Source organism: Camelina sativa, chromosome 15 (genome assembly GCF_030686135.1).
Source record: "Camelina sativa cultivar CO46 ecotype springtype chromosome 15, ASM3068613v1".
NCBI classification, from domain to species: domain Eukaryota; kingdom Viridiplantae; phylum Streptophyta; class Magnoliopsida; order Brassicales; family Brassicaceae; genus Camelina; species Camelina sativa.
The window spans coordinates 31,594,196-31,606,911 of record NC_141894.1 but is presented as its reverse complement, the minus strand read 5'-3'; the positions used below and the strand labels follow the sequence as shown (position 1 = coordinate 31,606,911).

The window sequence follows — 12,716 nt, the reverse complement described above, 5'->3', positions numbered from 1 at the left end:
ACGTATGTTTTAATAGTCCACGTACAATCATTCTGATATTATCAATTCAGAACCCGTGATTTGTTCTCAGCTTCATCTTCGGGGAGTGATTGTTGACTTTTTTTTTGGGATGGTAAAATACTACTAATATAGGACTACATAGTTGTAAAACTGTCTTCTTGCTTTTTTTTTTCTTTTTTTTTTTTTTTTGACTCAACAACAACTCATTCATTCACCAATAAGTAAAACTCATTCATTCACCAATAATTAAACCGAGTCTTCTTCATACACAATGGGATATAACCAACTGTCTATTATAAGCAGTGTTCTAAAATGCGGCCTACGCAGGTGTCTAGGCGGCGGTTATACGCTATGCGGTGATCGAGCGTCTCGAATTTTAGCTATGCGGTAATTTATGCGGTTTTAAATAATTCGGACGCCTAATAGCATTTAGGCGGATATTATGCGGTCTACGCGGACGCCTGTACGGATTCTAGGCGGTATGTTGACTAAAATGATAAAAAGTACTGTAATTAAATATTTTTTAAAATATTGTTTTTATTTCAAATAAATATTATAATTAGCCTCTAAAGTCTAAACTTATGAAATTTAATTTGCTTCCAAAGTAATTATAAACTTACATTTTGTCAATTTTACAAATTTTTGAATGGATTATGTTTTTTTTGTTTAAATTGTGAGATTATTATAGATTCTAAACTATTTTGATAGATAAGAGTTTTGTTTTATGTTTTTCTGAAATTAAAGTGTATAAGTTTTCATCCTATATATATATGTAAATATTATTTTTATGTAAATATATATTTATATATCTAAAATATATAATCCGCCTAGATTCCGCTTAGGCACCCGTATATACGGTTAGGCGCTAGGCGTTTGTCCACCGCGTAGCAAGCGCATAGCGCGTTTTAGAACACTGATTATAAGTTTATAACTAAAAAAAAACATCATATTGAAATAAGTGAAAATTTCATCTTCCCCTACGCCTTACTCCTCAGGGCTCTGTATCCTCGCCCGCTTATTGGCAACACCTTGTGAGCTTCGGCTAGAACTGTCGTCAATGGTGCTTTGGAAGGCAGGCACTCCTCCATTTGCTAGGTCAGACCAGTACCATATTGAGCTTACACTAGCAAATAGGTCTCCAGTTACGCTATCAATCTGCGCCAAGAGAAGATTGCGATTCTTCTGTTGTTTCAAAGTGAGAAGATGTTGAACGAACAGGGAGTCTTTTGAGATGTCTTTTGAGATAACCATCAGACTTGATGGTGGTTTATGGTCTATTGCAAAGAAAAGAAGGTCCTCTAGCATCTGATTACGTCTTGCACGTCTATTTCCTGAAAACAAACAAACATCAACGGACGACATGAGCTATATACGTTACTGAAAAAGAGAGAGAGAGAGAGGTTTAAGCTAAAGTGAGGGAATTCACCTGCGCGTACGAGCTCGATTCCAGAGGAGTCAAACTCTGACGGCACTATCACTTCGCTCCTTTTCATCTCACAATAAGCCCGGATTGACACTTTACCACGATAACCATCATCAGCAAGAGCCGATTTGATATTCTCACAGACCAAGTCAAGAGAGAGACCATCAGGAATTTCGCAATCCACAATGTCCCAAAAGATGCCCATCTCAGCCTCTGCAAGGAGGTTTCAGATCCGCCCTAGTTTATATATATATATATGACTAAAGAGAGATATATTTAATTATAATCACACAATTTGGGATCAGAGAGGTTCTTACTGGCAAATTCGCTAGTACTACAATGATTGCCATCCCCGCAAGGCTTTCCTCCACTTGATAGGTCTTTCCAGTACCATATTGAACTTACATTGCTAAGTAACTCTCCTTTTACCTTATCAATCTGTGCTAAGAGAAGATTGTGATTCCTATACTTTTTCACCTTGAGAAGGAGTTTGACGAACAGCGATTCAGATGACATGTCTTGTGAGATTACCATCACATTCGATGGTTTATTATGGTCTACCGCAAAGAGACTAAGGTCCTTGAGCATCCTAACAAGTCTCGAATTTGTATCTCCTGATGACAACATATATATAAATTTATCATATCAACGGTGCGGAAGAAGAAGAAGAAGAAGAGAGTATGTTCAGAGTGAAAGGTATTCATTCAATATAATCACCTGCGCGTACGAGCTTGATGCCGGAGGATTCAAACGCTGAAGCCATTGCCACTTGGCTCTCTTCCGTGTCACAATAAGCATGGATTGACACTTTACCATGATAACCATCATCCGCAAGAGCTGATTTGATATTCTGACAAACCGAGTCAAGAGAGAGACCATTAGGAATTTCGCAATCCACGATGTCCCAGAAGATGGCCGTCTCCGCCTCTGATGAAGAAAACATTGTCAAGTTTAGGGTTGGACTTTGCGGCTGAGAAAGAGAGAGCGTTGAACGATTTAGGGTAAAAGAGATATAGAATTCTACTTTGCCAGCCGTCTATAGTAAAAGAGATCGGATCGGGTCAATTTTGCTAACTAACCCGAAATCAGAAATCAGATTTTAAGCAAATGGATTATCCAATTTTACTGGATATCGGATGTATTTAGCAAATAGGGATTATCCATTTTACTGGATATCGGATATTTAGCAAAATCGGATTATTTATATATCTAATTTAAAGTTACTCATTAACAAAATATTAATTATATCGATAATATGTTGATACGTTTCAATTCTATATTTATTAAAAAAAAAATTATAATTTAAAAAAAAAACAGAAAAATTTAAACTTATCATAAAAAAGAAATATATATATATAAATAACAATAAATAATTATTTATATATTCAAAATACTAAAATTTACTTTAAAACAATTAAAATTCAAAAAAATGAATATTTCTAAGCCTATCATAAAAAAAAAAAATGGATTATCCAATTTGATTGGATATCGGATATTGAGCAAATGGATTATCCAATTTTACTGGATATCTACCGGATCTTATAGTTTTAAAAGGGGAAAATCACAATTTAAATCTTCAAAGTGTCATTGAATAGCACTTTAAGATTTTTTCACTAACACTATAAACCTAAACTAACTTTTTAGTTTGCACCACTATGAAAGATGAAGGAAAAATAATACTTGTTTAAACAATTTAATTTAATTATTTATTACTGTTGATAAAAAAAGCTTAAAAGTACATCAAAGCAAAAAAGATGTAGAATCAGAGGTAAGGTTAAAACATTTGACAAATGTAAAATTAAAGACGACAACATATTTAGAAGATTAATTGGTTTCCAATGAGAAGTCAATCGATTTGAATCATAATCCAGTGGAGATGCATTTATTTAAATGATTAATGATGTGAAGAATAACGTTATAAAAGTTTTCTGTACAATGAAGATGAACACAAATTTATTTTTTCTATTTTTGTTTATTTATAAAAACAAAACTAATTAAAATATAAATTAACCAACATAGTTTAACTATTTCGTGTTGACGGATATTATTATTATGTTATTTTTTATGGCGGTACAAAAATAAAAGTTAGTTTTAAGGTTTAAATTGTTAGTAAAATTATTTTAAAGGTTTAAAGTGTTAATAAAATTATTTTAAAAGTTTATAGTGTTATTGAAATTTTCTCAAGTTTAAAGTGCTACCCAATAACACTTTGAAGGTTTAAAACGTGATTTTCCCGTTTTAAAAGTTACTCATTAACCAAATATTAATTGTATTGATAACATGTTGATACGTTTCAATTCTATGGCCATGAATGGTAATTAGTTTTTAGATTTTAGATTTTGAATTTTGGTTTTTGATTTCTTGGTTTTTAGTTTTTGCTGTTGAATTTAAAATTAATAAATCAAAAATCAAAATCTCAAAAATAAAAGATGTTCTCGTTAAAAATATATTTTTTTTTATTTACAAAAATCAGAAATTATGGTTTTTAGTTTCTCTTTGAAATTTAAAGAAACCACCCCAAAACTAGTTCCCTAAATTTCAGGGAATCTAATTTTTAAAAATCTTGAATGCTAAAGAAGTTAATTTTCAAAGAATCAAAATCCAAAAACTATTTAAAATCTAGTAAACACTAGATTTTAATCCGCGGTATACCGCGAGATTGTGTATTTTTATATATTTTATACAACTTACTAAAAGACATTATGTTGGATCAAATATATGTTTTTTACTTTTTTACAATAATATTGAGATATTTGTAATTTTATTTTCTTTATCTATTTAAAAATTATTATTTTCATTTGAAATTTAATTAATCAAAATTCTTTTATTTTGGAATTTAATCAATCAAAATTAGTTGTTGTGAAAGTAAACATCTGTTAATATGTATAATACTTTGCAGTTCATATAAAATTATTTAAATTTTAGTCACCAATTTGAAATTAGTTAGTTTTGTTCAGAACCTCTTTATGATGGAGCGAGTTAAGTGTACTAATATTAACTGAATTCTCATCACATACTTATGATTATTTTTTTTTTAGGTTTGTATCTGTGGATAAATAAAAATTTTCATAAAGTATTGTTGTTTTTTTAGTGTTGTGCATGGGACATTTATTATACCCGTATAGACTTCTCAACACAAAAAGCCCATATAAAGTTGGGCCGATGGGCTTATTCAACGCCGGTCAACGTTGACTAGTTTGTGATTTGTAGCAACAACATTCAACATGGTAACAACAAAGTCTAGGATGGTCCAAAGTACATACAGATGGGTGGATTGATTCTTAAGATTGAAAGAATTGCGGATGCGATAGTTCAGATTCCATCCCCACAGATCAATCCTCAAGCTACTGCACCCGAGTAAACATCTGCGTCTTTCTTATTCATCCGTTCCCATACAAACATAATCACAGTCCCTATGAACATGTCGATGGTGAAGTACGCTCCTATGTAGAATGGACCAGCCATAGCCATTGGAAGTGGTATAAACTTAGAGATCTTACGCGGTGTGATTTCTCTAATCAGATTAACAGCCAGAGCAGCGATGAAGAATCCGCAACAAAGAGCTAGCCAAACAATGCTTAGGCAGTTTTGCAAAGCCCTCTATCCCTAGAATAGCCATTTCGTGGTAAATGACAGCGTAAGGTGCTTTGTAGACACCATCAGGATCACCGATATCAAAAGCAGTCCAAAACAGCCAGAACGTGATAGGGGTGATTATGCAACCCATTGCTGTACCTAAAAGCTGAGTTACAAACATGGATTTAGCTGACGACAATGTGAGGTAACCTGTTTTAAAGTCCTGCATGAGATCAGCTGCAGTTGAGACGATTGACATCATAAGGCCACATGCTGCTAAACCGGAAATGACTCCACCTTTACTACCTACGATTGAAGCGATGATGAAAAGACCAGTCTTTCCGTAGGTTGAAGGCATGCTCATATCCGTGAGCCCTACTCCATAAGAATTGCAAAAAGCAAGAACCGGGGCAACCATGTATGTACAGAGGACCAAGTACCATTTTAGTGGTGGGAATATCAACGGAACTGTAGCGGTTGAAACGGCTGCAAGACCCACATAACCAGAAACCGCAAACCCCAGGGGTATACGGTCCTTGAGAAATACGTCATCTCTTTTCTTCTTCTCCAGGAGTAACTTCGAGGTCTCATTCGTACCTAAGATGTCGGTAAAGAGAGGTAGGTGGTGTTGTTTGGAGTTTTTGTTGCAGAACCCTTTCACAGTGACAACAATGATCTTAATGAGGTTGTAGAGACCGTCACCAAGGATGATGATAGCAGTGGGGATAAAGACCTATATAAATTCGGTAATGATATGAAAAAGAGTCAGTAACCACTGCAGAGAGAGTGTACCAATAAAACTCAACTCTGTTCTCCCCTTTTGGAACTCCCCTTATAGCCATAGAGACCTTTGAAGTCGTTGGCCTCAAGGTCAGCTGGATACCAGTCACCAGCATGCTGTGATATAAATGGCCAGAGAAAACCCCAAGAAATGATTGCACCGCGAAGAACAGAACAGTTCACCAAATGGGGACAGATCATACCACATCCAACAAAAGTAGGACTGAAATCAAAGTAAAATCTGCGCACAAGAAAAATCATGAGTGCGTTATCAATTAGTTCCACATGCTAAAAACATTCTTGTTTGCAATAGATTATTGTTAAACTGTACTATATTGGTTAAGATAGAGAAATTATGAACTTACGTGTACTTGAACAGTGTCAAATTAAACCAAGTGTGGGAAAGTGATCAAAACCACAGGCACCACCAATACCACTGAAGAACCACTTGAAGCAACTCCAAGCTAAGGCTCAGGTACTTCCCAAGACATTTAACTTGGTTTCTGAAGTAAATAACATTGGAGATGAGAATATTTAATGAAACTCAAGCTATGTTCTGCAGGGAGGTGAGATTGCAAAGTTATTTTTGACAAACTCTTAATCAATTCTAAGAAATTCGATAAGTTACATATAATATTAAGAAAAATGATAACATGATAAGCAGTTATAAACATATTAATTAGTATGAAAGAGAGAGAGAGAGAGAGAGAGAGAGAGGTTTAAGCTAAAGTGAGGGAATTCACCTGCGCGTACGAGCTCGATTCCAGAGGATTCAAACTCTGACGGCACTATCACTTCGCTCCTTCTCATCTCACAATAAGCCCGGATTGACACTTTACCACGATAACCATCACCCACAAGGGCCGATTTGATATTCTTACAAACCACGTCAAGAGAGAGACCATCAGGAATTTCGCAATCCACAATGTCCCAGAAGATGCCCATCTCCGATGAAAGACTATCTAGCTAGGGTTAGATCTGCCGTGGCATGTACTCCTCGGAACTACGATGCCAGCCGTCTGATCTCACGTAAATTAAGAAACTGTTTTCTCAACCGTTGGATCGATCTCACGTACTCGATTAATTTATGGTATAGACATTTCGATTTATAATTTTCGGGTTCGGTTTGTCAATTAATTCGGTTTTAGACAATTAATCGAACAGTATATAATCACTTTGGCCCAAGGAAGCCCTAATCCAGAAAGAAAAAACCCTGTATTAGGGATACAATATCCCACATTGAAAGTTGAGTAGGATCTTAAGTTGTATATATAAGATATGGGCATCTCCACTCATTGTCAATTGGTTTTGAGTTGGAAGCCCACTATCTAACATGGTATCAGAGCCCGGTCCGCACATACTCAACCCAATCCATAATTGGCCCGACCCAATAGTTGGTCCGCCGATTCATGCCCGAACATACCGAGATTGATGCTTAAAGAAACTATCATCTCGAGGGGGCGTATTAGGGATACAATTTCCCACATTGAAAGTTGAGTAGGATCTTAAGTTGTATATATAAGATATGGGCCTCTCCACTCATTGCCAATTAGTTTTGAGTTGGAAGCCCACTATCTAACACCCTGCAAACTAAAATTTAATTCTTCTTCATCTTGAACGAAGTCGTCGGCCACACTCAAGTTGTGGTGTCAATGTCTCTAACCAAAGGTAAGGTTTATGAGTTGCTCTTATTAATTCCTCGCTCTTATTTCTATCGATTCTTATTCTCCTCTAAGTGTAAACTACTCCAATTGATGTCTCTGTAAGAGAACACAAAAGATATGAGGAACAAAATACAAGTTTAATTAGCGGAAAAAAAAAAAAAAAAGGAATAGCTTCTCGCTCCTCTAATCTATATGAAAACCAATATTATAGAGTTTCCAACCAATATTAATTCTAACAAATGTTCTGTATTTCTTAAGAATACTTATATCTATCGCTTTTGTTTGATCTTTTTTTCGTTAAAACTGATTTCATCTAAAAAAATCTTAATTTTTAATTGTCAGGGTCCAAGTGTGCCGAAATCAGAGAAGCCGTTGGTGGGGAACCTCTGAATGTTTTCAAGAAGAAAGATCGTGCAACCAAGTAATTTTATTTTTCTTCATATTTTATGTAAGTATTTATTAATTTTTTCTAACCATTACTAAAAGTACTCTCTTATTATTTTGTTGAGGTTGCCTTCTATTGAAAACCAATCTCGTCTCTTGCATATAATTTGGGATTGGGAAAACTGTCCAATCCCAAATTATTTTGAAGCTCATGATTTAGGTTTATTATATCCACATATCGTTGAGTTTCTTAAGAAGAAGAATTTTGTTGTATCGGGGTTTGTTGGGATTGGAGATAAACGTCATTTCAACACAGTAAAATATGAATATCTGAACACTACAAGAAAACAGGTGATTAGCGACTACACATAGCGACCACATATGTAGTCGTCAAAATTAACGACTACATAGTGACGATTTAGCGACTATTCTGCGACTACATGGATTTAGTCGCTAAATAGTCACTCTTAAACGACTAATTCATGTAGTCGTTACGGTGGTCGTATTTTAACGACTAAGAGGCGACTATATTGTTGATGGAATTATATAGTCGCAACTTAGTCGCCAATTTAGCGACTACAGTACGACCACGTCAAATAGTCGTAATTTTTGGCGACTACGTTGCGACTCATTCGGCGAGTCATAAGGTAGTCGTAAAGTAGTCGTAAAATTTAGCGACTGTTCGGCGACTCTTACGGCGAGTCATTACATAGTCATCTTGTAGTCGCCTAGTAGTCGCAAAAAACAGTTAAAAGAAACGTGTTTTCCATGCGGGGGTTGGTGTACCAACTTTTATTATGTAGTCGCCTATTAGTCACCTATTAGTCACCTAGGAAAGTCTATAAAAAGAAGTTGCACTCATTTGTTCTCTTCACTCCTAACTCACTTTCCTCCTCTAAAAAAAAATTCTAAATCAAAAAAAAAAATTCTAAATCAAAAAAAAAAAGTTTGCTTTATATAATTTTTTATATTTTCTCCCAAAAAAAAAAAATATATATATATATATATAATTATAATGGCGGGATATTACAATTATGGTGGTAATGGCGGTAATTATCGGGAGTGGATGTACAAGAGGTTCGATGAAGTGACGGGAATTTTTCATCTGAATTCGAAGTGGGGGTGGACCAATTCTTAACGTTTGCAAGTAGCCAAGAAACAGTTCAGAATAATGGGGGTAAGTTTCTCTGTCCATGTAGTGTTTGCAAAAACAATAGATGTCTCTCGGGTAGAAGAGTTATGAGTCATCTGTTTAGTAATGGATTTATGCCAGATTATTATGTTTGGTATAACCACGGCGAAGAAATTAATTTGGATATAGGAAGTAGTTACACTGATAGGACGTATGATGGGAGTCATGAAGAAATGGGTAATGTAGTAGAAGATCCATATGTGGATATGGTGAATGATGCATTTCGTTATAATATGGGTTTAGATGATAATTATCATCAAAATGAGAGTTATGAGAATGTGGAAGAACCGGTACAAAACCATTCTCAGAAATTTTACGACTTGTTAGATAGTGCAAAAACTCCTTTATATGATGGTTGTCGTGAAGGTCACTCGCAATTGTCATTGGCTGCTCGAGTGATGCAAAATAAGGCGGAGTATAATATGAGTGAAAAGTTAGTAGATTCGGTTTGCGGAATTTTGACGGATTACTTACCAGAAGGCAACCAGTCTACCGGTTCACATTACGAGACAGAGAAATTGATGCGTAACTTGGGCCTTCCATATTATACAATTGATGTTTGTATTAACAATTGTATGATTTTCTGGAAAGAAGACGAAAAGGAAGAGACATGTCTATTTTGTGGTTCACCAAGATGGAAGCCTAAGGAGGACCGACGGAGAACAAGAGTACCATATAGTTGTATGTGGTATCTACCTATTGCTGATAGGTTGAAGAGAATGTATCAGAGCCAAAAGACTGCAGCGGCAATGAGATGGCATGCAGAGCACCAATCAAAAGAGGGAGAAATGAATCATCCTTCTGATGCGGCGGAGTGGAGATATTTCCAAGAGCTTAACCCTCGGTTTGCAGAAGAACCCCGTAACGTCTACCTTGGATTATGTACCGATGGGTTCAATCCATTTGGCATGTCTCGTAATCATTCACTGTGGCCTGTGATCTTGACTCCATATAATTTACCCCCTGGTATGTGCATGAATACGGAGTACTTGTTTCTTACAATTCTGAATTCTGGCCCAAATCATCCGCGAGCTAGCCTCGATATCTTCCTACAACCTCTTATTGAGGAGTTAAAAGAGTTGTGGTCTACTGGAGTCGATGCATACGATGTGTCTTTGAATCAAAACTTCAATCTAAAAGCAGTGCTGATGTGGACGATAAGCGACTTTCCGGCGTATAGCATGTTATCGGGATAGACCACCCACGGTAAATTATCTTGCCCAATTTGCATGGAAAGTACAAAGTCGTTTTATCTACCCAAAGGAAGGAAGACATGTTGGTTTGATTGTCACCGAAGATTCCTGCCTCATGGTCATCAATTAAGGAAGAACAAAAAAGATTTCCTGAAGGGAAGAGACGCTTCTAACGACTATCCACCGCAGTCTTTAACTGGTGAGCAAGTTTATTATGAGCGTTTGAAAGATGTAAATCCACCAAAAACCAGGGAAGTCGGTGGTAACGGTCATGAAAAGAAGATGCCAGGCTATGGAAAGGAACATAATTGGCACAAAGAAAGCATATTATGGTCGCTACCTTATTGGAAGGACCTCAATCTCCGACATAATATTGATGTGATGCATACCGAGAAGAATTTTGTGGACAACATCTTGTATACTCTTATGAGTGTACAGGGTAAATCTAAAGATAACATCATGTCAAGATTGGACATAGAACAATTTTGTTCTCGACCACACTTACATATTGATAGGAAGGGTAAAGCTCCATTCCCAGCATATACATTGACAAAGGAAGCCAAAACAAATTTATTGGAATGTGTCAAGTATGCGGTGAAATTTCCAGATGGTTATTCGTCAGACTTGGCTAGTTGTGTTGATCTGATCAATGGCAAGTTTTCAGGAATGAAGAGTCATGATTGCCATGTTTTTATGGAGCGACTTCTTCCATTTATCTTCGCAGAACTCCTAGACCGGAACGTTCACCTTGCATTATCAGGTAGTACATATTACCTATTTAATTAAATTAGTAGTATATATTTTTAAATATAATTTCCTAAGACATGAAATTTTCAGGGATTGGAGCATTTTTCAGGGACTTATGCTCAAGAACTTTGCAAAAAAGTCGCGTTCAAATTCTTAAACATAACATTGTTTTGATCTTATGCAACTTAGAGAAGATATTTCCACCATCATTTTTTGATGTGATGGAGCACCTGCCTATACATCTCCCATATGAGGCAGAATTGGGAGGCCCTGTCCAATATAGGTGGATGTATCCTTTTGAAAGATTTTTCAAAAAGTTGAAAGGAAAAGCGAAGAACAAAAGATATGCGGCTGGATCAATCGTTGAGTCCTATATCAATGACGAGATTGCTTACTTCTCTGAGCACTACTTTGCCGATCATATACAAACAAAATCAAGGTATAATTAAATGAAATTAAAATTTATACTTAATTTGATTTATTTTTAATTATCTTATTTGATCAGGTTAACAAGATTCTATGAAGGTGAAGTCCCAATATATCATGTCCCTGGAGTCCCTAATATATTTACTCATGTCGGTCGCCCAAGTGGGGAAATGCATGAAGTATGGCTTTCAGAGAGAGACTATCAGTGCGCACATGCATATGTTTTACGGAATTGTGACTATTTTCAACCAATTGAGAGGTATATAATATAGCCTCGCATATATATAGACTCCACAAATATTTCTCATATATATTAAATATATTTAATTTTCTTAGTATGTTCGAGGATTTTCTTTCTACCAAATATCCTGAATTAACCAAAAAAGAACTGTCCACGAAAAGAGCTGAAGAATATCATGTGTGGGTGAAAGATTATGTAAGTATACTCGAACCCATGTAACCGACTCTGATTATGCATTTATTTAATTATATCATTGATATATAATACTTATATGTATACGCAGGTTATATACTGGAACGCCACAAATCCATTTCCTACTTGGGTTCAAGAGATAGTGCATGGACCGTTACACAAGGTCAAAACTTGGCCAATATACTTTACAAGAGGTTATGTGTTTCATACGCAGAATCACGGCGCTGGACGGAAGACATGTAACTATGGTGTATGTGTTAAAGGTGAAAATTACACTGATGCATCTGATAGTGCAGATTTCTATGGGAACTTAACTGATATCATAGAACTTGAGTACGAAGGGATGACCAATTTGAGAATCACACTTTTTAAGTGTAAGTGGTATGATCCTGTCATTGGTAGAGGGACTCGGAAGAGCAATAGTGGCGTTGTTGACGTGAACTCTTCGAGAAAATACAACAAATATGAGCCATTCATTTTAGGTACGTAAGACTTGTCTAGAATTTATATATAAGTTTATTTAATGTAACTATCCGTACTAAATTGCGATTTTGTGCAAACAGCATCTCAAGCGGATCAAGTTTGCTATATTCCGTATCCATACACAAAGAAACCAAAGCGAGAGTGGCTAAGTGTTCTGAAAGTAAATCCGAGGGGAAACATTTCAGGAGAATATGAAAGCAATGAACCCGACTCTGTTGCAAACAGAAAATGATGATGCTGTATTGATGACTACAGTTGAAGATCTCATAGTCGACAATTTGGTAGCAGATGCTAATCCAATAAACCTTGATTACGATGTTGGAGATGCGGATCCAGAAGATGAATTCCAGTGTAATTTATCGTCTTCTGATGATGAAGAACAAGAAGACGAAGAACAATAATTATTTGGCAAAAT

At 35.7% G+C, this 12,716-nt stretch overlaps 1 protein-coding gene and 2 pseudogenes across 2 annotated transcripts; 1 reads left to right on the top strand and 2 right to left on the bottom strand.

The window, feature by feature from the left end:
- Nucleotides 1–782: 782 nt before the first annotated feature.
- Nucleotides 783–2,532, bottom strand: LOC104747940 (uncharacterized). 2 transcript variants are annotated; one of them, XM_010469647.3, is made up of 4 exons: nt 2,141–2,532; nt 1,741–2,037; nt 1,427–1,636; nt 783–1,331 (listed from the first exon to the last, which is right to left on the bottom strand). In XM_010469647.3, exons 1-4 carry the CDS (start codon nt 2,364–2,366, stop codon nt 985–987), a joined length of 1,080 nt encoding a protein of 359 aa, XP_010467949.1. In that variant the 5' UTR covers nt 2,367–2,532; the 3' UTR covers nt 783–984. The 2 variants fall into 2 exon arrangements, with proteins under 2 accessions (XP_010467949.1, XP_087342914.1); XM_087486788.1 differs by lacking the exon at nt 2,141–2,532 and having other exon boundaries at nt 1,427–1,660; nt 1,741–1,880.
- A 2,070-nt stretch (nt 2,533–4,602) lies between these two features.
- Nucleotides 4,603–6,724, bottom strand: LOC104748954 (putative metal-nicotianamine transporter YSL4; annotated as a pseudogene).
- Nucleotides 6,725–8,842: 2,118 nt separating this feature from the next.
- LOC147927407 (uncharacterized) lies at nt 8,843–12,702 on the top strand (annotated as a pseudogene).
- Nucleotides 12,703–12,716: the final 14 nt, after the last annotated feature.